The following is a 27,052-nucleotide window of genomic DNA, read 5'->3' on the forward strand; positions in this document are numbered from 1 at the left end:
TTTAGAATAAATTTACGAAAAAAAGAAACGAACACGTATGATTAAAATTAAAACGCAATTGTATTTGCTGGGGGCAAACATGAGTGTGTGAACGGGTTTCCAGCGATCTAAAGCATATACATATAGTACGAGTATCTGCAAAATGTATCTGTGCGGAGATGGTAATCATTTTGATGAGATCATGACTCGTCGTTTGCTTTTGCGACTGGGACAAGTGAACCCAACTTGGGGGTAGATTTTTGTGGGAAAGTTTAGTTGCTGGGCCTAATCTGGTCGAAGAAAGTATTCAATTATTTTTTGAACTTTTATGACAGTACAATTTTTTTCGATTTACGACCCACATGTTGACCTTTTGCTATGCGGAAACTCTCACGCGTGCCTTTAATTAGTCCGCTCAATTTTGTGACTTTAATGAGTGACGAAGTCTCGGCATTTGCCAGTTGAATTAATGTACCGCCCACATTAATTAACCCACCCGCCCACTAACCAAACATAGATCAGCATTTGGCAAACCTTAAAAGGCAACTAGCAGAGTCGCGAGACTTTTGGTTTTATCTCCGATTTTGGTCGGAACCACAAGTTGAGTCATCGGCGGCGCATGGCTTGGATTAAGTATTGTTGTTAGAAGTGTCACTCTTGGTTGGTGTCAATCATGGCGAGACTCTCGAGTTCATCGATCGGTTCTGGGTTCGGCACACCATTAATCATTCTCCGCTTCACGGTCAGCAACCAAATGGTGGGATGCTACTCTTTATATGGTCTTCTCTCTAAATGGTGATAAACATATTTCTTATTTTGCAGCCGTAACGCACGCGCCACCTTTCAAAATGCACCTTTTCTTATTCGGTATCTTTTTTAACTGTCCTGTAATTATCTAACGAATTTTCCTCTTCACTTTCCTCATTGTCTTTGAAAAGTGAAACCTTACGCTAACGTGTAATTAATGAAATTTTATGATGTCTCGCAGTAATAATAAAAATATGATAATTTCTAGGCGTATCTCGTTTATGATGTCTCTATCTTGGATGTTAATATCGTATTATTAATAGTTGAAAATTGAGGCAAGTCATGGTTTTTTGGTTGGCTAGTTGAGGCAGATGGAAACGTTAGTAGTAGATTCTTAAACTTAAACTGTTTAAGCCACTTACTGGTCTTAACTTCTTGTTTCCCAGAGTTCTGCCATTGTGGCAAGATCACTTCGAGTGGAACTTCATAAAATAGAGGAAGTATCTCAAGCTAATTTCGAAATATCAATTCAATTTGTTGATCATTCTTAAGCCTGGGAAAACTAGAACCTACACACAGGCTTTCGACCATGACCAAATGCAACCAATCAAATATACATATTCCCAGCTCTCGAAAGAATTCAAATTTATTTCGACACTTCTTACGGCGATAGCTCGAAATAAATTTGCGTATTTTCAATTAAATCATAAGGAAGCGACCCCTGTCTCAAGAAAACCTGTCAAATGCCAAAGTGAAAACGGGGGGAAATTTGAATGCATTTGCCTGTAATGAGAAAATAGCTGGAAAAATATGCAAATTAGATGAAAAGCGACACGTTTCGAACGCCGCTTCCGCAGCAAACAGTGGGACACTTGTTGGGAAAACAGAAATACCTATCTATCTATCTAGCCACCACCAAAATGCGTCAGTGAGTTTTCTCCCCAAATACAGTTGGAAACGGAAAGATAGGAAATGCGGCAGGTTTATTGGTCAAACTCCGTTCTGAATGCAAAGTGTATCTAAACATAACGATCGAAAATTGAATTTTGAATAGCAGGTTGACCATAGAGGGATTGCATTTTCGTTTTCCCTTGCTTGGCCCTTTGTGTTTTTCACAAATCCCAAAAGCCCCATTCAAAACCTACGCTTTACTGGGTAGTTTTACCTATATGGCAAACGCATTCAGCAGCGGAAGTTCTTATTTAGGTTTTGTTCCCGCTTCGCTTCAATCTAAGGTTTAATGCCCATTGAAATTCTAATGTGGCGTTGACACCGCCAAATTGTTGATGGTATTGGGGGCGCTCGTCGTTCCCTTCTGCTTAAACAAAATAATAATAATGGTAATAAAATTCCAACATAATTTTTACAATGGCAATTCCAAGGCTATGTATGTACATACATATGTGTACATCATTAAGTTTAGCATTGTACATCCCAATTCGGAGGTGTGCCCTTCATTATTGCATTGATTTCCTCTTGGCCTGGCCGAAAGTTCAGTCACACTCAAGTGATTCTCTTCACGGGAACTTACATGAATCTTACATAACCGGTTCGAGGTTTTTTTGCTTCTCGTATTTTCCCCATGTTATTCGCATTTTCGGTTGCTTTGTGGGTAGTTATGATCTGTCTGAAAAGTTATCTCCACACTATCCTACAGTTTGCTGCGGGTTTTCTCGCAAGATCACAATCGTAACAGTCATAAAGTATACAATTTAATTAAAGGTTTAATATGTGGGATATGGCTATAAAAAGATGGTTTAGGGGTAGCGATATTAGAGACATCATTAGTAACTATAGAGGTTTTGGTGGTGTTTTAAGATGACTTGATGTCTCCTAAGAATATTGATTGGAATGTACACCTTTTTCAATCCTAGAAAATAGTTAAAAAGAAAAGCCATGTATGCAGGCAGATTTACTACAGCTATTCGACGAACTTTAAGTATTTTGTGCACATTAGGTTTGTTTTTTTTCTGTAACTTAAACCTGCCGCTTAGTGTAATTCTATAGCCTGCGCGTACAAAGTATTGCATTGGCGTCTGACTGATAGCAGTGAGTTTCCACCGGTTGAGGTATCTTGGCAGGAACAACAACTCAGCTTATGGCCAGCAAAGTCATTGAACCGCAAAGAAGAGACAGTGGGACAAGGCGACTCAGATCGCCGAAACCCACGGGTTAAAAACTAGAACTTGGTTTAATTCAGTTGGACAAGGAAATATGCTGGCAAATTTGTTGCGAACGCACACGTCGTCTGTTTGGGCGAATCCTTCGGCCAGGAGGACTCACACTCTTGAGCACCGAAAAACACCCATAAATAAGATTGTAATGGATGGAGGCCTCGTGCGAAACAATGGTCATCATAAATTTTTGCTCTGGCTCTGGAAGAAAAGATGTAAACGAGCCACACTCGGCACAATGGCAGATGAGATGAAATTTCTAGGTAAAAGTGGCCAACAGCAAACTACCGCTAAGGAGGCTGCCAGAAAGGAGCGAGAAATAGTTCGTGTAGAACGTGGAAAAGTAAAAGTAAGCAATTTAATAATTTGTTGCGCCTGAGCGGCTAGGAAAGCGGAAAAGAAAAGGAAAAAAGTCAGCTGGTCAGTTGGTCAGTAGCCGGAGATCGAAGATCGAGGATCGGAGTTGGCAGTGGATCGTGGAATATTATTGGCCAGCTGCCTCTTCTCTAATGAGGCGCCTGACCATTCCGAATCGATTTAATTGAAGCGATATTTATGGCACACAAATGACAGTTATCATTCGTCCATTTCCTTTTTGCAATCCAAACCGCAAATGGAAAACCTCAAAGTCGCAGGACAATCAAATGCTCATCATTGCAATGCACACCGCATAAATATTAAACACAAATACGATTCGAATTTTATATTATTTGATTTAACGATCGACCATCAGCCCAGGGAGCAGCTGACAACGGGAATCCCAGGAAAAAATCCCATTTCCCATTGCACTTTCTTTTCATTTTTTCCATGCTTTCTTCCTCGGATTTTGCCCGTCCATTGTCTTCGGGACTGACACTTCATAAATATGTCATATTTAATAGAGTACAGTGAGCTACCGAGCAAACGGCAGAGTGAGTGAAAGAAGCCACCACCAGGAGTTGGTGTCCTGCATGTCCTTGGGCGATCTCACTTGCTTTCTCCGCCCTTCCATTGTCAACTTTGATTGACTCGCACGAGCTCAAAAGATTCTTCAGCCGGGTGTGTCTTTTTTTTTTGCGCTGTTTTTGATTGAAAAAACTCAAATTTTGGGGTGGCGGGAAAATTATTTTTTAGAGAAAAATGAAACGAAAAAATATCATATTTTCTCCGATCATTTTGTAAGATGATCTTGGGACAGAGTCGTGTCGTAAATTTGACATTTAATCGTTTTGGGATGGGAAAAGAAAAATTTACATTTTCCTAAACTCTCAATAGAAGTCGGAGAGTTCGTCATGACTCCATTCTTATTTAGTAAGCCTATTGGGTAAGGTTAAAATATCCGCTCTGATGTCATAAACAAGATTCACCCAATTCAAATGAAAAGTTAAAGATTAGATTATATTTGATAAGATTAATTTGAGGAAATAAAGAACTCAAGGAACAAGAACGCATTTATCGTTGATGATGAAGTTTTATTTAAGCGCTGCACTTAATGAATAATAACTTCTCTAGAAACGCTTTTTCCATTAAAAAAAAAAGAAAATAAAATTGCTTCAGAACTTCAACTTTTGTATAGAAATTGATTTCACAAATACTTTATGACTGATAAGACTTCACAGTGTACTTCCCTCATTGTGTGGGTTTCAACTGCTGGCCGATAAGAAAATCATAGCTTACAGCCAAGTGATATTTTCCTTATTTACTTTCTGCTATTTTTTATTATTTTACCGCCGCGTGTTTGGCAATTTACTCTTCCTGTGCCCGCATGATAAATGAGTTTCAACACAGAAATGAATTCAATTCGGCCCCAAAAACTGATAAACGACCCAAAAACGAAAAAAAAGCCAACGAAAAAAAGCGTCAACAAAGAAATTGCCTATATATATTATATTTTTTGTTGCTTGCAAATGAGAACAAGTTTGCCAAGAAGTTAAAATGGAGTACGCCACCAAGATGCTTTATTACCTGAGTACATAAATCTCGCAGCCAATGACAGCCACCTAAGCAGAGCATCCTTAAGGGATTGCAGGCGCAAAAAGGATCTCGTTTAACCCTTTCCCATGCTCTGGGGCGTGGTCTTTTGAGTGTGGGCTTAACCTTCAAACGGTGTTTGGACAGCGAGTTGAATGAAATTGCCAGCTCCTCAATCTAATTTATCAAAATCCAACACATGTTCTATTTCCAAAAAAAAGATCTTACACTTGGGCAAACGAGAGATCTGCCATCTGCTCGTCTGTCTGCTTGTTTGGATGTTCGCGCATTTGCTAATGATCCGTGAATTTCTGTGTCAATTTCAATTGCTTTCCTCTGGATTTCTGGGCGATGAAGTCATACATATATATTGTTGTTTTTTCGCCGCCTCCCACAATAATGTTCATACATACACGTGACACTGGGCGAAGAATGTATCTGACGGATACCCAACCCATCGCATCTCATTCCATTCCATCTCAGGTTGCGTGACGCCGACGATGATGCCCCAGGTCGGACCTTGAGGTGTCGCAATCATTCGTGCAGAACTTTTATATGGGTTTCCTATTCGTGGAAGACAACAGTTGGATGAAATGAGTGCCATTGCAGTCCCCCCTCAGGTGCACAAGTTATTGTTTGTTTGTTTTGACTTGCAATTAATTGGTAAATGTAACTTTTGTTTGGCTTAAACAAATAAGTTTGTTTACCAAAGTTCAGGCTGAATGCACTTGAAGTATGCACTAAATAAATATAACTATATGATTTATTTAAAAATTTTTCTGGCCTGCATGTGTATCTGTATCTTAAATATGGTCTGTTAGACATTCTTGCGCTGAACCTTTCACTTTGTGTGTGCCTTATTTAAGTCACCTTTTCCTGTCTGCAATATCCTCCTCCTCCCTCTTAGCCAGTTCCACTGGTAATCTTGTTTGTGCGATCGCCCTTTTTGCCTCGATTCATTTGTGGGCTTTGCTAATTTTCTTTGCCTTTTGTTGCTGGGTCGACGGCAGCCGAGGATCGGCTGGAATCGAAATCGGAATCGGAGAAGGAAAACCCAATTCTTGTGCAGGCTACTTTTTGCTGGTTGCTGCCAGCAACTTTGCCACCAGTCGCCGTGATCTTCTTTCACCGATCTCTGGGCAAATACAAACGGCGTTCGGGACAAAAAGAAAGTAAATCTGGTTTTTGGAGCAGATGTGCAGAATGCACAGAATGGAAGGAGGACTATGGACAAGAACGCCAACACCGAGAAGGAAATTAAGGGAGATATATATGTACATAGGTGAATCTGAAGTCGGGGATCATGAGATTTATTGCCAGATCTCTGGGACTGGACACTGTCGTCGGTTTCAGCCTACCTAAATATTTTCGTAGGTTTTTCGTGGGCCAATGCAAATAGGCATCCATGGGATGTGTGTCCCAAGGATCTCCAACTAACGCTATTCATAATTCCATGAAAGGCGAGGCAAATAGGAAAATATTCCATTATTATGGTTATGGCTTATTAAAATCACATTATTTGACCATTTACGGGCATGGCCAATGTATCAAAACATCCGTGGCAAGAACAGTTTTGCCATTTGTGGCATCTAATTAGCGTAAATTGAGGTTCGTCGGGTTTGCATTAAACTGTACTCAAGAATGGGATGTTGCAGCTGGTTAAAGCTGTTTATTTAGTTTTTAAGGCTATGCTATATATGTATGTGCTATGATTACGTGAGACCCATTTGATGTTATTATCAATTTTCTTGTGGTTTTATGGCTTGCTAACCATTCGCCGGTATCCTTCAGCTGTATTTGAGTAAAGGACAGTCGTAAAATCCTATATGCGATGACAGTTCTAACCGCTTCTTGTTGCGGCTACCGTAAACAACTAAATGGTTATAAACAATTTTACGACTATTTCGCTGACAATCCTTGGCGCCTCCTGGACAAATAGAATTGAGGTATATACTTCTCTTGGATGCCCGGCACGCTTCTTGGTGATAAAACTCAGGTCTTAGTTTGAATACAGCTGCTGTCAGTCATAAAACTAAGCTATCTATATCTTCAAGTTTGGGGTCAGAAGGTCGGTCAGCTGTTTGTTGGGAAAACGTGTTTCCCAAAAAGGGATATGAATATTTCATATTGTTCGCTAATTAAAATGCTTAACCCACATCAAGAGCTGTAAATCCCAAGCCTTCTTATCGCCTCAATGGCAAAAGTGTATAAACACAAACAAACAGAGCTAAAAAAAAAAACCAAAGTGAAAAACCCCTTCGACCAAACAAACACGGACACTTTCTCCTCCCCAGAACGTGAAATGCAAATGGAAATGGAAAAACGGAAAACTCGGAAATCGTATGAACGTCTTTTGGGTTCCAGCTAGTAGTTTGCATACGTAATTATTTTCTTTGGGAGTTTTGACAACGACGGCGACATTTGACATGAGTTTGAGTTACGATCCCGTTGAGATAAAGATGCAGCAATCTCCGAGGGAAAGTGGTTACACGTAAGAAAGGGTTGCCCTGGGCCAGCGGTTTGAACTTCACACATAAGCCGATCGTCGATCCCAATTCCGATTCCGATCCCGATCCCGATTCCCTCAGGTGATAGTTAACCCCCAGTTCGGTGTCAGACATTTGACATCATTAGTCAAACTTAAAGACGCATTTGTAACTGGCTTGTAACTCTAAGCGCTTTAGCCTAATGACGAGCCATTAATTAGACGGGATTGTCTATGGTGCAGCCCCTGCAATTTGTTACAATTCGAGCAATGAGAACCGCGAGGAACCAGTCGCCAGAACGCCATCTTTGATCCAAAACCCATTTCCATTATTCTCAACCAAAAAAAAAAAAAAGTGAAAAAGGCATGCAAATTGCAAAACCGCGCTAATTTTACTCAGCCATATCGCTTTCAATTGGACTCGACAATATCTCGCCCGGATTTATTTCGGTGTTTCCAGTATTATATAACAAAAGGCATATTTATTTCGTTTTAATTTGTAATTTTGCGCTCTGGTCAGCGAGGCAGGAGTGCAAACCAGTTGAACTTGTCTTGTCCATCGCCTCAGTCGATTAACGAGCGGCAGGAAAACAAGTTCCCATTCGAAACCCTTGAGACGACGGCCACGACATCGTACATATATCCGACATATCCATATCCATGTCCTTGCCTGTGTCTATGTCTATGGCCCATGTCCCTGTCGCTGTCCATCCACAAAACGCCGCCAGAAGTCCTCACTGTTTACTTAAGCAAACTCTTAACAACTCATAATAGAGCAATTTTCACGTTACCCTCCGCCTGTGAATCCAGTAAATCATCGCCGGGCGAGCAACCATGCCAGTTGCATGGTCAGCCATTGTCACTCCTTCTCTACCCCAAGTTCAGTGAGGATCTGGGCTGATTGAAAGGAGTATGTTCCCTTTTCCTGAATTGAAATTGATCGTGGGCACTTGGAAATCTAATGGCTCGGGCTTGGCCCTGCTGTGCTCTTGGGAAAAGATTTATGATGGCATCTAAATGGTGTTTTCACTCCGAGCTTAGCTGATAGTTTAACTTGGGCGTGATGCACATATGGCTCCTCGCCAGGAGCCGAAAAAAGCTCAGGCAGAAGCAGCTGGCCTGCCTTGATGCCAGGTTGCCAGGCATTTCAATTAGCTACCCATTTATGGAGCAATTGGTCGCCTTGAAAGGCCGCATACCTTAAGTTTGATTGACTGACAATAAGCTAATTTAAATCAGAAAAGTGTTGGAGCATCAGACAATTGCCGTAAATTGAAAAGGAAGCTTCCTGGCAAACATTTGTGCTGTCAATCAAGAGAGCGGGCTAAACAACATACGCTCGAAGGATGATGAATGTGTATTTAGGATTCCTTCGCGAACGAAGGATACATTTGCATAATGATGCGAGGATGGTTTCTTGAGAGCTCGAAACTTTTGGCCGCGACACATGTAGGTCAAAAAAGGGAAACGGGTTTCGACCTTTTCGAGATCGCTAATTGCGCTGCCTAAACTTGTTTTCCACTTTTATGTTCTATTTCCAATTATAATAAGTGAAACGCCTGGGCTAATGACGTTTTTGATGTTTTCTTACAGATTCGTTTGTGAACAGTCAGGAATGGACCATTTCTCGTTCGGTGCCAGATCTGAGGCTGGGAATCGTCGGTTCCCTGAACTCCGGCAAGTCGGCCCTGGTGCATCGCTATCTCACCGGATCCTACATGCAGGAGGAGTCACCCGAAGGTGGTCGGTTCAAGAAGGAGGTCTTCATCGATGGCCAGAGCTACTTGCTGCTCATTCGCGACGAGGGTGGAGCTCCCGAAATGCAGGTAAGTCCTTGGGGTTTCTTCTCCATGCTTTTCCCATGAAATATTCATGGGAATGGGAAAAATGATGTATGACTAGGGGTAGGCATTGCTGTGCCTGCAAAGTTATCCGTGCCGTAGACAAATAAATTTTCCCTTATCATCTTGTAAATATTTGGATTGAGGTCAACGTGGGATCAACTGGGAGAGCTTCTGGGGGTGGTTTCAGTTCTATTTTTTTTTATCAATATAATTTGATTGAAACGCTCAGAACTCGGGCCTGTAACTTTCTTTTTGTGGCCCTCAGACATATTCTCGCTACCAATTATCCAAGTTTTGGCCACTCAACTTGCCTTTAGTTGAATTTTTCTTTTTGCTCTTTGCACGAAAGTTTGCGTTGACTGGACTTTGGGGAGTTGGATTTTGGACGGCATGAGTCACTCGAAACTCAACCTTCGACCTTTGGCAGGCAGTCGAGACTTTGTCGCAATGCCAGATAAGCGATTTCAACGGGTCCAGTTTTTGTTGGCCATTATGGCAGAACGTGATGCAGCAAGTGCATCACCATCATCATCGTCATCTCGGCCATCATCTCCTGGCCGATAGCCAGTAACTGGGTCCAAGAGGTTCTATAGAGGTTGCCCAGTGCAAAATACACACAATACCGGAGCGAGCTCTCAGTTGATTGCCAACCCCTGAGCTGCAAAAGTTCGTCCTGCAGCCACCGAATCCCAAACCGAATGCAATTGAATTCGTCTTTTGTCAATACATCAATGTATAGTGCCTTCCCGAGATTGGGTAGCGTAATTAAAGGCAACTTAACCACGGGCTATTTACATTTGAACACTGGGCCTTGACTCATTGATTCCCCCGAGGGTCTTCTGTGGCTCAAGGAGCTTTTGTTCGGCACTCGGCTTTGATATATCGCATACTGCATGAGTTCGCCATCCGCCATTCGCATTTGCATTTGCATTTTTGCAATTGCAATTTTCGCTACCCCAAATGCCAAAGTTGCCGATGGCCTCCTGCGCCTGCGGCTTAAAGGGTGAAAGTGAGGATTATAAATTTTAAGCTGCTTTTGCTTTTCACTAGTCTCACTCACATTTTTTATTTGCGGTTCTATTTACACTCTTAGTACTTTGTGTCCTGAGGGGGGAGGTGCTTTGGTTTGCTAGGGGGTTGCTCATAAAAAATGTGCCAGACACGCGACCCTCGAAATCCCAATAATATCCCTATAATCCTGGCTCTAACCCCGCTGACTGGCAGTCTTTCACTATTTGTTGTAACCCGTTGCTAGCGATTCTTATTCAAATTGCTTTCGCTTTTTAAATTCCATCCATTTTAATTATAAGTTTGGAGAATTTTCGCAAGTCAAGCAGATGATTGACCTAAATTATCGTTGGAAAACCTAACAAAGGATTACGGCTTATAAATGTTTTTAGGGAACGGTTTGCTGGGAACAGTTTGTTGGGTACAGTTTGTGAGCTACAGTTTGAGAGTAACTGGAATTCAAACGTACAGTTTGGAGAGTTTGTATTAAGAGGAGTTTTTAAGATCTCTAAACATTTAATTAAAGTTTGCGACTGTCAATTGCATTGACACATTTCATAAGCGATTTTTCTCGCTTGACTGCACTACAATGCACATTACATAATAGTCGCTGCATGTCAAACTGTCAGTCAACTCTTTCACTTGAATGCACACACTCTATTTCAACTCCCACTTTCGTTACATTTGTAATATCTTCCAATCCACAAAATCAACTAATTTTATATCACTTTCTTTGGCCAACTCATGGCAGTCACAGCTTTATGGGACATAATAAACTCATATTTCATGGTACAAATAACCCTCAAAAGTTACGCCGAGAGTAGTCGTTACATCGGCTAACCCACCCAAAATGAGAACAACCCGGAAAGTTACAACCACCCTCGCCCAACTCTGGTTGAAATCACTCATTCAATGGTCGACTTGTCGCCACTCTGTCGCATTTGTAGTTGCTTTTTTTCTCGGTCTCCCCAGCGAAGGATATCATTACCATATACGAGACGACGAGAAACAGCGACAACAATATTGCATGCGACCAAAGAATGGTCGATTTCTTATTGTCAGAGCCGGAAAATGGGGGTGTACACTCGCGGTGCTGCAGATAGGATACTAGAAATAAAATATTAGAAACATAATACATATGTAACTATAAGTTTCAATTCAATTTGTGTTTTTCACTTAGAAAACTATAGAAATTTGTAAGTTTTAAGTTGTATCTTAGGGATACGCGTCTTCGATTCAGTGCGATCCAGTTTGCCTATAGTTCGAACCACTTTTGTGATCCCCATTGTCCTGCTTACATCTGCAGTTGTTTTTCTTCGTCATCAGCATACATATGTGCAGTAAGCACACACCGGATCTTCCGCTTTCCCTCCCCCCACACACACACACACATTCACACACACCCTGCAATCGAGTATCTGTGTGAGCTCGAGCCTTTCGTCGCCAGTTGGTGCAACTTTTTTTGCGACCCCCTTTGCACTGGCGCTTCGTTTTTGCTTTCCTGTTTCCTCTGCATACATTTTCACAACAAATCATAAAAAGTGGCAATGATGGCGGCGCCCAGGACGAAGGGGGGTCGGCTTGGTTTTCGGCGAGTGGGTTCGCCAGCCCAACCACCCACCACGAGAACAACACAATGCACACAGCAAGGCAGACGAGTGTCCTCGTTGCCAGGACATTCTAGCAGCCAGTTGTTTGTCGACTGGCGTCGCGTGCGGGCGGCTTTTTTTCCCATCGCCGAAAGCCTGCTCCTTTTTGTGACAGGATAACCGAGCGAGCTCGAAAGTGCCAGCAACTTCTCCATGAGCGAGTTACATAAATAATTCAGGCATTCGGTCCAGGTAAAATGCCTGCGATGCATTATTAATTGATTCGAGCCGAAGGACAGTCAATCAATATTAACTGGCAAACTCCATTTCCTGGCGTCGCCTTCAATTGGAATCCTGCGCAGAAACAGCAGAGCCTGTTTACATGCCATATAAAAGTTCATTATCCTGCCAAACTCTCTGTGTGTGTGTGTGCATGTGTGTTTGGGGCATACAAAAATCATTAAAAAGTTTAACACACGTCTGCCTGGCGAGCGGAGAAGAGCAGAGTGGAGTGGAGTGGAAAGAAGGCTTCAAGTGCTTCATTAGCGACTTTCTCAAGTGTGTGTGTTGAGTCCTTCGGCCCAGCTGAATTTAAGGATGAAAAATAAAAACAACTTTAACTCCTCGGCAAAGGAGCTGCTATATACATATGACCATTGTTTTGCGCGCTTCCGCCAGACGCCGCATGTTGTTTACTCCCCATCCCATCGATGGCGAATCCAAGTCATTCCTCCCCAGAATCCATCGCAAAGTCAAGGACTCGACGCGTCCCAAAGCGCGCCGTGTTTTCGCAGGACTCTCTTTGTTTTCCGTTCTCAGCTTTCTGCTTTCCCTTGCCAATTGCCAACCCTTTGCCATTTTATACTCATTATATGATTTTTCGTCTTTTTCCCTTACAGTTCGCTGGCTGGGTGGATGCGGTAATCTTCGTGTTCAGCCTGGAGAACGAGGGCAGCTTCAATACCATCTACAACTACTATACGAAAATGGCGCATTTTCGAAATGGCCAGGAAATACCCATGATATTGGTCGGCACGCAAGGTAAATAGCCTATAATATAATGCAAAGAATATAAACATTTTCGTTTCTTACATAACTCATTATTACATCATTTATTAATATTACTCCCTAATCTCTATAGACGCCATCAACGAGCGCAATCCTCGCGTGATTGACGACACCCGTGCCAGGAAGTTGGCCAGCGATCTGAAGCGTTGCTCCTACTACGAGACCTGCGCCACCTACGGCCTGAATGTGGAGCGTGTCTTTCAGGATGGTGAGTACCCCGAGCTCAAATAGGATAATCACAGAGGACTAATCAAAAGTCACTTCATCCTTTTTAGCCTGTCAAAAGATCCTCTCGCAGCGCCTGCCTTTGCCACCACAGGTGCAACCGGCGAGACCCACAACTCCGCAGGGCAATCGCCTGGGATTGGCTCCCTACCAGGCGCCCACCAATGGACAACGTGGCCAGCAGCAGCTACCACTGCGAATGAGTGCGGATTTCGCACAGGCGGAGCAGAAACTTTGGTCGCTGCAAGCGGCCAGCAGTGCCACCACAAACGAGAATAACAACATCACCAAATACAATCCCGGAGCGGCCAATTCGCTGCAGGGTGATTGCTCCCAGGTGCAGTTGCGCGATCCACGTGATCTGGCGCCACCACCGGGTAAGGAGCTGCCCACACCCACCTCGACGCCCACGACGAGCCGCAAGAGCCGGCGACGTTCCAACCTCTTCATCCCCTCCTCTTCGAAGAAGGCCGACAAGGAGAAGGAGCCAAAAAGCAGTGAGCTGGGCAGTGGACGTTCCATACCCATCAAACAGGGCTACCTGTACAAGCGATCCAGCAAGTCCTTGAACAAGGAGTGGAAGAAGAAGTATGTGACCCTGTGCGATGACGGCAGGCTCACCTATCATCCCTCACTGCACGACTACATGGACGATGTGCATGGCAAGGAGATTCCGCTGCAGTACGTCACCGTGAAGGTGCCGGGACAGAAACCTCGTGGCTCCAAGAGCATCATCACGAACAGTGCGCTAACCAGTTCACTGATGGCTAATGGTCAAAGAGCTCAGAACACGATCAGCGATGGCATCGGTTGTCTCACCCTGGCGAAGGACAATCAGCGCAAGCTGAGCGAGAAACTATCGCTACTCGGAGCCGGATCCATTGCAGCTGGCGCCGGTGGAGAGCCTTTGAAGTCGAACAGCTCACAGCAGACGAGCGGGGACGAGGGCATAGCCATGTCCAATTCAAATTCACAGACTTTTATCGCCGGAGAAGTGGCCAATGCGGGAAACAAGCTGGAGGCCCAGACGCCGAACGTGAAGAAGCGACATCGGCGCATGAAGAGCAGCAGTGTCAAGGCGAACGAGGCGGACGACAACGATGGCTATGAATTCTACATCGTATCGCTGGACTCCAAGCAGTGGCACTTCGAGGCCGCCAATTCCGAGGAGCGCGACGAGTGGGTAGCGGCCGTCGAGCAGGAGATCTTCAAGAGCCTACAGAGCATCGAGAGCAGCAAGACCAAACAGGCCACAAGCACTGATCTCGCTGCCATGCTGGCCATCCGTCAGCGGGTTCCTGGCAACGGCTTCTGCGTCGACTGTGGAGCGCCAAGTGAGTTTAACTTTAAATCGGTTACTTGTATATTTAATAATCCTTATGTTATAATCTTTCCAGATCCTGAATGGGCTAGCTTGAACTTGGGCGTACTCATGTGCATCGAGTGCTCGGGCGTGCATCGCAATCTTGGCTCGCACATATCGAAGGTTCGCTCTCTGGGCCTGGATGACTGGCCGTAAGTTTATTGATAATATGCCTGTTTATCATCATTCTAACAAATAATTTATCTCTTCAACAGATCCCCGCATCTCAGTGTGATGCTGGCCATTGGCAACAGTCTGGCCAACTCGGTTTGGGAGTCGAACACGCGGCAGCGGGTCAAGCCCACTTCGCAGGCCAGTCGCGAGGACAAAGAGCGATGGGTGCGCAGCAAGTACGAGGCCAAGGAGTTCCTGACCCCACTGGGCAACGGATCCTCAGCGCATCCCAGCCCGAGTCCGGGTCAGCAGTTGATCGAGGCTGTGATTAGGGCGGACATCAAGTCGATCGTTTCGATCTTGGCCAATTGCCCGTCCGAGGTGACCAATGCGAATGTCAGCGCAAGAGATGTGCGAACTCCACTGCTGCTTGCCTGTGCCATAGGCAATCTAGCCATAGCACAGCTGCTCATATGGGTAAGTTAACTGGAAATCGAATCAAGTGAATCAGTTGTTAATAAGTACGTATTGCTCCTTCCAGAATGGCGCCAACATCAAGCACACGGATCATGAGGGTCGCACTTGCCTGGCCTACGCTCGAGCGGCACAATCCCTGGCCACCGCCAAGTCGATCAAAGCCGCTGCAGCTGCGCAGGCGGGCACAACGATTCCGGCTCCTGCTCCGCCCACAAACGGTGGCATTCCTGCTCCCCAATACAATGTCGAGGACACGACGGCGCTGGTGGAGCTGCTCGAGGGACTGGGCTGCCCAGAGGCGGCTCCTCTGACGGCCAGTGGCACTTTGCCTAGGAGACGCGACACGTTGGGCACTCCGTACGAGAAGTCGGTGTCGGGTGTGATCTGAATTAGTTAAAATTGAAATAAGATAAACGTGAATTTTCATTAGTTTTTGTTGTTCATGACGGACTTAGTTTAAATTTGAGCGTAAAAAATGTATAGCGTTTAGAGTGTTTAGGTTTTAGGAATGTTGTGCAAATGTTTAATATTATTATTATTTGGCAAGTGTTGAATGGAAATTCACAAGTTTTATTTATGTTTCCTTTTAGTTTGTTTAGTTCTTAAGCCATGGAAACCTGTACAGCCTTGTTGTAATCTCAAGTGTATAATTTATTATTTTCGTATTACGTGAAACTATTATTATTGTTTTTTTTTAATAGTGCGCAGGTTTTTAAATCGTTTGCAAAACAATTATTTAGTAACTATTGTAACTTTCGACAACCATCAGCAGATTGCAAAAGACTTCACGTAACAAAAACATACTTCTACAACCTAAACAATAGATAAAAGCTGATGCAAAATATACGTATAAACGAAATGAATCTAAGATTAAAGCCAAAAACAAACTTATGCTAAACAATATACACGAACATATATATATTATATACATACATAGTTGAAATTGCTTGATAATCGGTTTAAACAAATGAACACGCCCAAAATGTAGCTTATGCAGAACCAAAATCACAAAATTCTTTGCTATATAAATTCCAAACAGAAATAACTCGTTTTAGATATTATGCTGCGGAAAAATTGGATTCTGATTGTATGGAATCTGGGTAGACAAAAATTTAATTGAAAGTATTTCAAAACTATTATACAAGATAGTTATAAATCTAAATATTACTATATGTATACACCCCTATGTATTGTGTACGCTATTTGTACGAATTACAAACCACAAAACGTGACAAACTCAATCTAATTGGAAGGAAAAGTAGCACACAAAAACCACAAAAAAAAACAACAAAAGAAAAACCCTTCAATAAAAATCTATTAAACATTTTAAACTGTGTGCTTTTTATTTCACGAGGAATGTGAAAAATTTATACCATTAAATTTCCTGTTTTTCCAGTTCTGATATGTCAACCAAAAGCTGTTTTAATTAAAACCATATGAAAACAACATTTTTGTGGTTGGGCGCTTTATTATTCAAACAAAATGTAACATAACTTTCAATTTCGGAAACATTTAGAATGACGTAGAATTTTGTTTACATATGTGCGGCACTTTCCTTTATTCTTTAATGGGAAATTGCATTGGTGAACCACAAGAGAGACTTTAGTTGGGACTGCATTAAAATGTAAGTTTGTTATATATATCATATACTTTGTTTTTGAGAAGAGGATCACGCGGATTGCCTAGTCAGAAGCGTGAAAATTTAAATAAACTCTGTCTGCCAAACCGAGAACGAAACAACTGCAGGAAAGTTCAAGAGTGTTTGAATCCAAAGTCCAGCCCGACGCAGGAAATGAGAAATCTTGAATACGAAATGGTACATCAAGCAAATAACCGATTAGAAGGTCGATCCGTCCTGGTCGCCGTCATCCCGCTCTCCCAACATCAAATAGCTGCTCCACGAAGATCTTCTGTCCGTGGACCGCTTGTCTTGAAAAGTTGTTCGATTGATTGATATTTTTTTTTACGATTTTTTTCTTCTGATTTTGTGTTGATGATTGTGCGTTTGCCATTGTCCATTTAACATTTGCTGGGAGGTCGTCATCATTGTAGCCATCGAGTTGAAAGTGAACGATTTTGATTGGTATTTTGTTTTAGTTTGGTCTAAACACAACAAGCAAATTCCACGCAATGCTGCTGCTGCACAGACTAGGCTGGCGGAATCTTGCTCCCGCTGATGGTAACAATTTCAGTTTCAGTTTTTTTTTGGGGAAAACACGGCCACAACCGAGGCTGCAGCAGCGATTGCTGGTTTGGTTTTGCCGTCGTCCACGGCCATCGTTAACTTTGGAACTCCATGTCGATTTGTGGTTGTACAGAGAGAACACGCTCGCACCCTTATTAGCTCGCATTGCATTTGGTCTGCAGTTGCCTTTGCCGCCTTAGCGCCCGCTACCGTTGCCGCTCCACTTGGGCCCGTTCATTTTTTGTTGGCCTTAAACTTTGCGTAGAAGCTCTGGATCTGGGCATAGCGTACGGGTATCGAGTCAAGGATGCCGGTGTAGCTGAAGTTCTGTTGCTGGCGGTTCTTCTCGTGCAAATTATCGCCGGACAAGTACGTGACGACGCTCTTCTTCAGTTCGCTGACGTGCGGATCGGCATGGTTGGCCACCAGGTGATTGCAGAACTGGGCAATTTGAAGGAAAACCGAGGCGTCACGATCTGTGGGTAGCAATAAAAAAACAACACCATTAGCTGGCACTTTCTCGTGCGATAAATATTTGCTAAACTCACCCATCTTGCGTGATATCTTCAGTAGGGAAAGCGGCTGACTTTCGTTATCGCGCTGCGCACGCAAGTGCCTATTGCCCTGCTTAAACTCCTGCTCCAGCCAACGGATGACATGGCGCACATTCTCGCTGCGTTTCTTCAAGTCATCCAACTCATTGAGCACTAAATGGGAAATGATAATCGATTAGCATGAGGTCTTTCTCCTTGGGTACAGGTTAAGTACATTCTTAATTGTGGATATACTTAACTATAAAAACAATTGGAAAGCAAAACAACTGGCAAATTAAATGTGCTTCCGTCATATCAAAAGTGTTAAGAATCTAATCTTTTCTACTATAAAAGTTCATTGGATTTCAGGGAATACCACGAAGTAATAAACTTGTTGATAGATTATTTAAATTTTGAAGTTCTAAAGGCGTCATTCTATGTCATTGTTACTTTCCACTTCGTTGATTCGATGTCAAACTTATCAACCCACACGGAGGTACGCGCACTCACCTGCATTTGGAATGAGGACAATGCACTTCTTGGTCCTCACCAGCGACTTGACTATGCCATTGTATTCGGTCAATGCCTTTGAATCGACCACCACAAATGGGGACATCACCACATGAGCGGGACTGTCCCGCAGCTCCTCCTCCAAAGTCTCCACCTCGCTTTGCAGCCACAGCTTGCCCATGAGCTCACACTTCTTCGACTTGGCCTCCGAGCGCTCTTCGTCGGCGCCCGAGCTGGATTGCAAATTCAGTTTCTCGATGACACTGTTTGTGGTTGTGGAGGCGGAGGTTCCGCCGGCGAAAGAGGTTCCCGTGGCACTGGTTATAACAGCAGCCGCCTTCTCGGCATTGCGATTCCTTAGGTAACCCTTGCGCGGCATCTTGCGGCACTCCTCCACGGTGTCCTTTTCCTCGTTACTGGTGTAGCTCTTGCGGACAATGCCGTTCTTGCGATCGGAGTATCGACGTGTGCGTCCTTCGTTCCGCTTTGTTCGGTTGGTCTTCGGAGCGGTACGACGCTCGCGGCGACGTGATCCGCCTCCCTTCTTCTCCTCGCGCTGTTTCTTCTTTTGGGTCTCGGTGAAACGACGCGTCTTGACGCAGAATCTGTAGTTAAACTTCTTCTGCTTGCAAATGAAAAAGCCAAAGTCGACCATCTTGAAAATACGGAGAATGGACTCTTCCTGGGGAGTGACACGCTCCCGGATACTGGTCTCCCAGTCCAGTGTAATCTGGGGGATCTGGAAGATGTCAAAGTTCTTGAAAGCAAAGTCCTCGGTGAGCGGAACGTTAGCCCGCACATCAAATAACTCGACCAGGGAATCGCGCACGTTGGCGGTGGTCAGAAGGTCGCGCTCGAAGTAAACCTTCCTGGTGAAGATGTCGATGTTGCAGTAGTTGAGCAGCTTCATGATCTTGTGCACAAACTCCGGATTCGAGTGGTAGCAGCCGATGAGTATCTCCGGGTTGACGCGCAGCCAGTCAAAAAGCACTTTCAGGGCTCTAATGGTCGGTTCATTGTGCAGACAGTCAATGACTATGTTGGGATTGATCTTGGTGTACTTGTTGCGATAAATCAGCTTCTTTGGTGGCTCTGAAAAGCTGACGGGCGGTGGTGGCACCGCCACGCCTTCCAATGGCTTGCTTTGAGCATCATCTGCGCTCTTAAAGTTCAGCTGCAGTACCTCAAAGCTGCGCAGCAACTCCTCCGAGTCCGCCTCCTGTGAGTTGGATCTACGCTCAACTTCGTTGGGATACACGATTTTCTCCTCCTCAATAACAACGTCTTCGTTGTCGGAGTACACCAAGCCACCGCCTCCTCTACCACCGCCAGATTTGCGCTCCTTTTTGCTGTAATTAGCTGTAAGGATTCGACAAATTTTAGAAAAAAGATTTAAAAGGTTTTTTTTTGCTTAGATAGAAATTGGTATTCAAACTCACCTGCTGCATAGTGCTCCTCGCCGCATGGCTCCCCAGGATCAGCTGCATCAATGTCGCTGAAATCGGTGTCAAAGTTTGAACTCAGATCTGTGTAATCCTCCTCGTCGCTGTAAAAGTCTGTGTCCAGTTCGCTTTCGCTGTCATAGCAGGAGCTATCGTCCGACTGGGCGATCTTGCGGCGCCGGCGACGAAGACGCATTCCTCGTCGCTTGCTCTTGCAGGAGAGCGGGGTCTTAAGGTCGGACTCCTTGGCCTCGTCACTGGAGCGCGTGGAGACGGCCTCACCGATCTTGTCGCCGTCAGCAGCCTCCTGGGTCTTTGCCTCCTCGCCCGAGTGCTGGCTGTCCCGCGAATCCGAACTGCAATCTTTTAGAGAGTGCGGGCGTGGCATCAACTTCTTGTCCTTGCGCTCACATTCGCCTACTGCAGCTAGCCAGTTCTTGTACTCATTCCGGGACTTGCGCACCACAGTATCAAACTCCTGAAAGCGTTCCTCGTACTCCGCCTGGAAGCGCTCGTTGTCTTGGGCGCGAGCCAGGATTGTCTGCTCGATGCTGACGATGCAGGCGTCCATTAGATCGGAACAGGCAGCCACCAGAAAGGCGTGCAGTGAGTAAACCCTTGGCGAGTTAATCATCTTTAGCTTGGACAGGCAGAAGAACAGAATGGAGACAATCTTGAAGATGCTTGGCTCCGGAACTCGCAGCTGCTGGGAGCACAGGATCTTGCGTAGATCAATAAGCACGCAGTGGCACAGGGAGTTAAAGTCCGGCACATCTTTGTCGAAGAAAAATATGTCCACAATCAGATAGAAACGGGCAAAGAAATCCTCGATGCTGAAGTCTACTTTTTCTGGATCCATACGCTCTAGGTATTCGGTGTGCTTGGCGAACAGCTTGTTTAGATTATTTTCGCTCAGTTCGAATGGTATGATGCACACAAGGGAGTACAAGTAGTGGTAAGTGGAGTCCAGATCATGATTCTGTCCGTAGTGCAGTGTACCCAACTGGTTCTGGGCCATGCCAATGGTAGGATTAAGCTTGAAGGCCTCCAGATAGTACTTGGCCACCTGCTCCTTGCTTATGCTTAGTTTGCTGTCGATGCGAAAGTCTAGAAAGTAGCGGTGAAGATCGCCCAGACTGAGCAGCGATGAGTGTATGGTGTCGAGGGCAAAGGACACGGCCTCCAGACTCTTGTCCACCGCGTGGGTGCCCGAATGCGATGACTCCATGGTGTCTCCGATCATGTCGCTTATGTAGCCATCACTGATTATGGAGAAATCAATCAAATACTTCAGATCCAGATCATGGATCTCTTCCATGCGTGCCGACAATCGTTTGTAGTTGAAGATGCCAGCGCAGAGGAATCGCTCCAGCTTCTGCATGTTCTCCTGGGCCGTGGCCGCATCCTGGCACTGCTTGTGCCAGTTCTTCTTCACGAAGGCAATGAACTCGTAGTATCCACGTCGCCACATCACCTCGCGCACCTTCTTGCCCACCGATTGGTAGTCCTTGAAGATGATCTGCTTGCACAGCTGCACCAGTAGCGAGCGTTTCTCTTCGATTTCGTGCTGGAATAGCTGCCCCACCGTTTGCACATTCCTCTTGGCATCGTCCAGTTGCTTGGAGGCGGTGTAGAGGGACCTGTATGGATGATTTGACACGATTTATAATAGTCCACCTGTAGCACTCACCACGTGGCCAACTTACCTGTACAGATCCTTTACCTCCTGGCTGAGGATGCAAGTTCCATTGTTGGTCTCCAAGCCGCGAGAGCGATTCGTCCCGCCGTCCATGGCGCACTCGCTGGAGGCGTTCGATGATCCGCCCGAGCTGAGTGTAACCTCCATAGTTCGAGGTACTGAAACATACAAATTACCAATCATATCATATGAGAATTCTGAGAAACACAGCTGTCAACTGAGGAGATACAGTAAACACCCACTAGATGCTTGAATGTTCCAGCTGTTTCTTACTCTTGTTTTTTTTGCTGACGAATTGTTTTCGAAATAAAAAAGCGTACTTTATTGTTGTTATTGTATTGTTTTTGTTTCAACTGGTGACGCACACAAACACATGCGCATTGCGTAGTTTCGTTTTATTGAATAATCAATCGAACACACACACAGATACTTTTTGCCTTTGCCTTTTGCTTTTCTCTGCTCTGGTATTTTCGATACTGCAGCAACTGCGATTGCGAAATAAAAACGATGCGATGCGCTGCTGCGCTGCGATATTGTTATGCACTTTTGCCAGCTGCACTCAGGTAGAATCGAATGGCGTTCATCAACTGTTTACCTGCACGATTTGCATTACCTTTTATGCGGATTTAGTGGCTCTGTTTGATGTGTCGTTCTGCAAATTTCACGTTTTCGCTCTTCCTTTGTTAAACAACAAGATGGCGCATGCACGGTCAGACTGCGCAGTCCGCAATGCTCAGCATGCAATGTACGATTTTTTTTGGCGGGTAATTTAGATGGGCTGGAAGAATGATTGCTGACTTTCAGGCAACAATGTGTGGAGTGTGTTAGGTAAAATTTGACTCATTTCGTATAATTTGGTTGCTATGTTCAATGCCTAAATAGCATCATGCAGCGCTGTTTTGCCTCACTCTTTTCAGTGCTGGAAAACGCGCTGTCGATTAAGTTTGGTATCGATTGTTCTACCATCGGCGGGTTATTCGAATATACTCTACATTTTACTTTCCAACTGTAAAAAGGGTCTAAGTATTGTATGTAGTATGTAACTTACAATAAAATAAAAATGGAATCAAAATGAATATTTCTTATATTTAAATATTGACCAGATCACAAGTAGAGTGGACTTTAGCTATTATTTTGGTGGTTTATTTGGGTCACATATAAACGAAAAAAGAAAAAGGTAAGTATTACAATATTTAGCAAATAATTAGTGTGTGAAAGGTGCAATGGCCGCCCACTTATGTTTTTTTTCTGTACCCAAAGAGAGATAAGTGCCCATTAGTTTATTTTCATCACAAGTTTTATCACCTTTTATTGACTTAGTCTTTTTTTCTTGGCGTCTTCAATAATATTTGCCAAATGTGAGGAAATGTGTCAGGCATATTAATGATCTTCCAAACGTCGGCTTATCTTTGCGCCTACCTGGCCGAGAACCCCAGACGGATTGGAAACCTCAGCCGCGACTAAGCCGATCTCGAATTAAAAATAAATAATGCTCGAGTTTATCGACCATTTCTCTCGGCGACATTCAAGTCGTTTGGTCACTCGATTAGCGTTGGGCACGTCGAGGAACAGATAGCCCAAGTCACTCTAAAAAATTCCACTTATCATACTTTATTTGTAAGAACCATACATTAATAATTTATTGCATTTTTCGTTTCACAATATGTAGCATTTTATAATATTATTTCTTAAAAAATTGCTTAAAAGTTTTATATGATTTGCATTTTCAAAGCATTTTATATTTTAAATATATTTATATTTTTTTATCGTCTGCTCTTATGTCTCCAGAGATTAGTCCGAGTGAATTTGATAAGTGTTAAACACCATAAAATGCCTAGCTTTATTTCAATATCAGACCAAATTGGCTTGAGGGAAACAGTGAACTAAATATAGCAACAACTGTGTTTCCAGATCAAGCACGAACATATGCATATAATTATTTTTCTTAGTGCATTATTGCCGGGCGATTCTCGGGCAGTTCCTCTGCTCTTGGCTATAAAACTCACGCAATCTTACTCGAGCGTTCTCAGTTTCAGTTCAGACCGCTGGCGAACCGGTCACGTTCGATCCGTTGGGAAATATCGTCGGACAGAACGTAAGTTTCTCTTTCGGATTCGAATTTTGAGAACTTGAAACAAGTCATTCGCATTAGCGCAATTAACGGATTTTCAAATAGCCTTTAGTAGCCTTTAATTGGGATCGTTAACAATTACTTTTATGACATAATTACTTAGCGAACTGTTCCGCGATTAGTGCCTTCTTAATATTTACTATAAATGTTCAATTTTACCAGCCACTATAATCCCATGATAATCTTATCGGAATCGTGCACTGCACACCACGGATCTATTGTGTTTTCCACAGTCATTTCGGTGGACATGGTCGTAAATTCAAGAAATATCTGAAACACTTCTGCGGTGGTTAGTCGATCTAATCGATGTTAATTACGATCTATGACCATAAAATGATAGTTTACTTTATACTTTCTATGTAGCAAAAGCACCTGTTATTTGCCTAGGTTGCATTTACGATCTTTTCTATGCATATAGATGTTAGATAAAATAAAAGTCGAGGTTTGTCAAGCAAAACACCATATAATTGATTATCGAAAGTTCTCTCTTTTCAAAATTGATTTTGTAACAGATTGAAAAGAACAATCATAACGAGTATCTTATCTTATTGGTCGGCTTGTTCAGTTGAAGTGAGTTCCAGAGTATTATCAATATGGTGGGCAATCACTTGAGATACATACTGATATATAGTATAAAGCGTTTCGATCTGACCCCAGAGTCATCCGAAAATGCGACACTTTAATCAATTACGCGAGAGCGTTCTCCTCATCAGAAACGTCATCGAGTTGACATAACAACATAAAACAGAACTGGATCGTGTGTAATCGAAATTCAAATTCAAAATGCTTACTATAATTTTCAGGCGAGAAAGTATTTGATCAACATGAGACTGTTCCTGCTAGTCCTGCTGGCTACTTTGGCGGTAACCCAAGCGCTGGTCAAGGAGGAGATACAGGCCAAGGAGTACCTGGAGAATCTGAACAAGGAGCTGGCCAAGCGAACCAATGTGGAAACCGAGGCCTCCTGGGCCTATGGCTCCAACATCACCGACGAGAACGAAAAGAAGAAGAATGAGATATCCGCCGAGCTGGCCAAGTTCATGAAGGAGGTGGCCAGTGACACCACCAAGTTCCAATGGCGCTCGTACCAGTCGGAGGATCTCAAGCGCCAGTTCAAGGCTCTGACCAAACTGGGCTATGCCGCTCTACCCGAAGCCGACTATGCCGAACTGCTGGACACACTCTCCGCCATGGAGTCGAATTTCGCCAAGGTCAAGGTGTGCGACTACAAGGACAGCACCAAGTGCGACCTAGCCCTCGACCCGGAGATCGAGGAGGTCATCAGCAAGAGCCGTGACCACGAGGAGCTCGCCTACTACTGGCGCGAGTTCTACGACAAGGCCGGAACCGCCGTGCGATCCCAATTCGAACGCTACGTGGAGCTCAACACCAAGGCAGCCAAACTGAATAGTAAGTAGAAACATTATTGCAATTTTAAATGATTTATTAAGGCGATTGAATAAGTCTTTTAACAACAATAGAGTATTCAAAAATGGATTTATTCAGTGGAAAAACTTAATCAGGGATAATTAAGGACAAAGAGATCCTAGCACTTTAATGTGTTTTAAAATATTTTTACTACTATAAAACGAGAGGCGTGAGTTTTTACTTACGCTGCAATTTGTCACAAAATCCATTAGCTAAGCAAAAAACAGCTTTTGTAGATTAGATTTTAGTTAATGTAATTTTAGCCAGCAAAACGTTATAAATTCAGTGCTTTTTGTCATTCTAGTAATGAATATAATTACGATATAAACAAATTAAAAATTTTAAAGTGAATTAGAGTACTTGTTTAAATAAAAATGTAATTTTCTGCTTCCAGACTTCACCTCCGGTGCCGAGGCCTGGTTGGATGAGTACGAGGACGACACCTTTGAGCAGCAGCTGGAGGACATCTTCGCGGATATTCGTCCGCTCTATCAGCAGATCCATGGCTATGTGCGCTACCGCCTGAGGAAACACTATGGTGACGCGGTGGTCTCCGAGACAGGACCCATTCCCATGCACCTTTTGGGCAACATGTGGGCGCAGCAGTGGTCAGAGATTGCGGACATCGTATCCCCATTCCCGGAGAAGCCCCTGGTGGATGTGAGCGCTGAGATGGAAAAGCAGGGCTACACACCACTCAAAATGTTCCAAATGGGCGACGACTTCTTCACGTCTATGAATCTTACCAAGCTGCCACAGTAAGTACTCAATATATACGATTAGTTGAATGTTTATTTATTAATGTTTGTTTATTTCAGGGACTTCTGGGACAAGTCAATCATTGAGAAGCCCACCGATGGCCGCGATCTGGTTTGCCATGCCAGCGCCTGGGACTTTTACCTCACCGACGATGTGCGCATCAAGCAGTGCACCCGGGTTACACAGGATCAGCTCTTCACCGTGCATCACGAACTGGGACACATTCAGTATTTCCTGCAGTATCAACACCAACCCTTCGTCTATCGCACTGGTGCCAATCCCGGTTTCCACGAAGCTGTCGGTGATGTGCTCTCCCTGTCCGTATCGACACCCAAACATCTCGAGAAGATTGGCCTGCTGAAGGATTATGTGCGCGATGACGAGGCTCGCATTAACCAGCTCTTCCTCACCGCCCTGGACAAGATCGTTTTCCTGCCCTTCGCCTTCACCATGGACAAGTATCGCTGGTCGCTGTTCCGCGGTGAGGTCGACAAGGCCAACTGGAACTGTGCCTTCTGGAAGTTGAGGGACGAGTACTCCGGCATTGAACCGCCAGTTGTGCGAAGCGAAAAGGACTTTGATGCTCCGGCCAAGTATCACATTTCCGCCGATGTCGAGTATCTGAGGTGGGTACCTGCTAACTTACTCGAGGATATCTGATTTATTTTGGTTATATCTTGCAGATACTTGGTCTCCTTCATCATTCAGTTTCAGTTCTACAAGTCCGCCTGCATCAAGGCTGGCCAATATGATCCCAACAATGTGGAGTTGCCTCTGGATAACTGCGATATCTACGGAAGTGCTGCAGCTGGTGCTGCTTTCCAGTAAGTTTGGGGATATAAATATATAATATATATTTATTTATGTTTTTGATAATCCTATAGCAACATGCTGTCCATGGGCGCCTCGAAGCCCTGGCCCGATGCACTGGAGGCCTTCAACGGCGAGCGCATCATGTCCGGAAAGGCCATCGCCGAGTACTTTGAGCCACTGCGCGTTTGGCTGGAAGCGGAGAACATTAAGAACAATGTCCACATTGGCTGGACTACTTCAAATAGTAAGTTGCCACGTTCTTGAAATTTAAGGATACTAAGTCTAAATGTGTGTTTTCTAATTTCAGAATGCGTGTCATCATAAATCAAATGATTTCAGTGTTCTTACACAGTTCATTGCTCAATAAAGTTTAACAATATCTTAACTATACATTTTATACTTGCTTATAACAAATTACTTGGGCTTTTATTTAAGACTTTTATATTATATTTATGATACAAAACAGGTAGGTAAAGATAAAGTTCAAAATAGAAACCGGTAATTATTTTATGGTTCTGTAAGTAAATGT

The 27,052-nt window shown here is 43.9% G+C and overlaps 3 protein-coding genes across 5 annotated transcripts in view; 2 read left to right on the forward strand and 1 right to left on the reverse strand.

The window, feature by feature from the left end:
- LOC117140259 (centaurin-gamma-1A) overlaps positions 1-16,308 on the forward strand; it is a 53,620-nt gene extending 37,312 nt beyond the window's left edge. For 2 of the 3 annotated variants that reach the window (XM_033303069.1, XM_033303080.1), the window contains exons 2-8: positions 8,929-9,161; positions 12,676-12,817; positions 12,918-13,052; positions 13,120-14,403; positions 14,467-14,584; positions 14,648-15,023; positions 15,088-16,308. In XM_033303069.1, the coding sequence (XP_033158960.1) occupies positions 8,929-9,161; positions 12,676-12,817; positions 12,918-13,052; positions 13,120-14,403; positions 14,467-14,584; positions 14,648-15,023; positions 15,088-15,411 (2,612 nt within the window). In that variant the 3' untranslated portion in view covers positions 15,412-16,308. Of the gene's footprint in view, positions 1-8,928; positions 9,162-11,899; positions 12,029-12,675; positions 12,818-12,917; positions 13,053-13,119; positions 14,404-14,466; positions 14,585-14,647; positions 15,024-15,087 lie in introns of those variants that run through there. The other variant, XM_033303088.1, reaches the window with a different exon arrangement.
- Positions 16,309-16,471: 163 nt separating this feature from the next.
- LOC117140250 (protein SMG5) lies at positions 16,472-22,213 on the reverse strand. Its single transcript, XM_033303056.1, has 6 exons — positions 22,006-22,213; positions 21,400-21,550; positions 19,691-21,333; positions 18,252-19,610; positions 17,757-17,915; positions 16,472-17,684 (listed from the first exon to the last, which is right to left on the reverse strand). Exons 2-6 carry the CDS (start codon positions 21,537-21,539, stop codon positions 17,443-17,445), a joined length of 3,543 nt encoding a protein of 1,180 aa, XP_033158947.1. The 5' UTR covers positions 21,540-21,550; positions 22,006-22,213; the 3' UTR covers positions 16,472-17,442.
- Positions 22,214-23,405: 1,192 nt separating this feature from the next.
- On the forward strand, positions 23,406-26,913 carry LOC117140270 (angiotensin-converting enzyme). The gene is made up of 7 exons (XM_033303100.1): positions 23,406-23,487; positions 24,327-24,933; positions 25,346-25,709; positions 25,770-26,336; positions 26,394-26,534; positions 26,595-26,767; positions 26,831-26,913. Exons 2-7 carry the CDS (start codon positions 24,348-24,350, stop codon positions 26,845-26,847), a joined length of 1,848 nt encoding a protein of 615 aa, XP_033158991.1. The 5' UTR covers positions 23,406-23,487; positions 24,327-24,347; the 3' UTR covers positions 26,848-26,913.
- The last annotated feature ends 139 nt before the right edge of the window (positions 26,914-27,052 follow it).

This window comes from Drosophila mauritiana, chromosome 2L, assembly GCF_004382145.1.
Source record: "Drosophila mauritiana strain mau12 chromosome 2L, ASM438214v1, whole genome shotgun sequence".
Classification (NCBI taxonomy): domain Eukaryota; kingdom Metazoa; phylum Arthropoda; class Insecta; order Diptera; family Drosophilidae; genus Drosophila; species Drosophila mauritiana.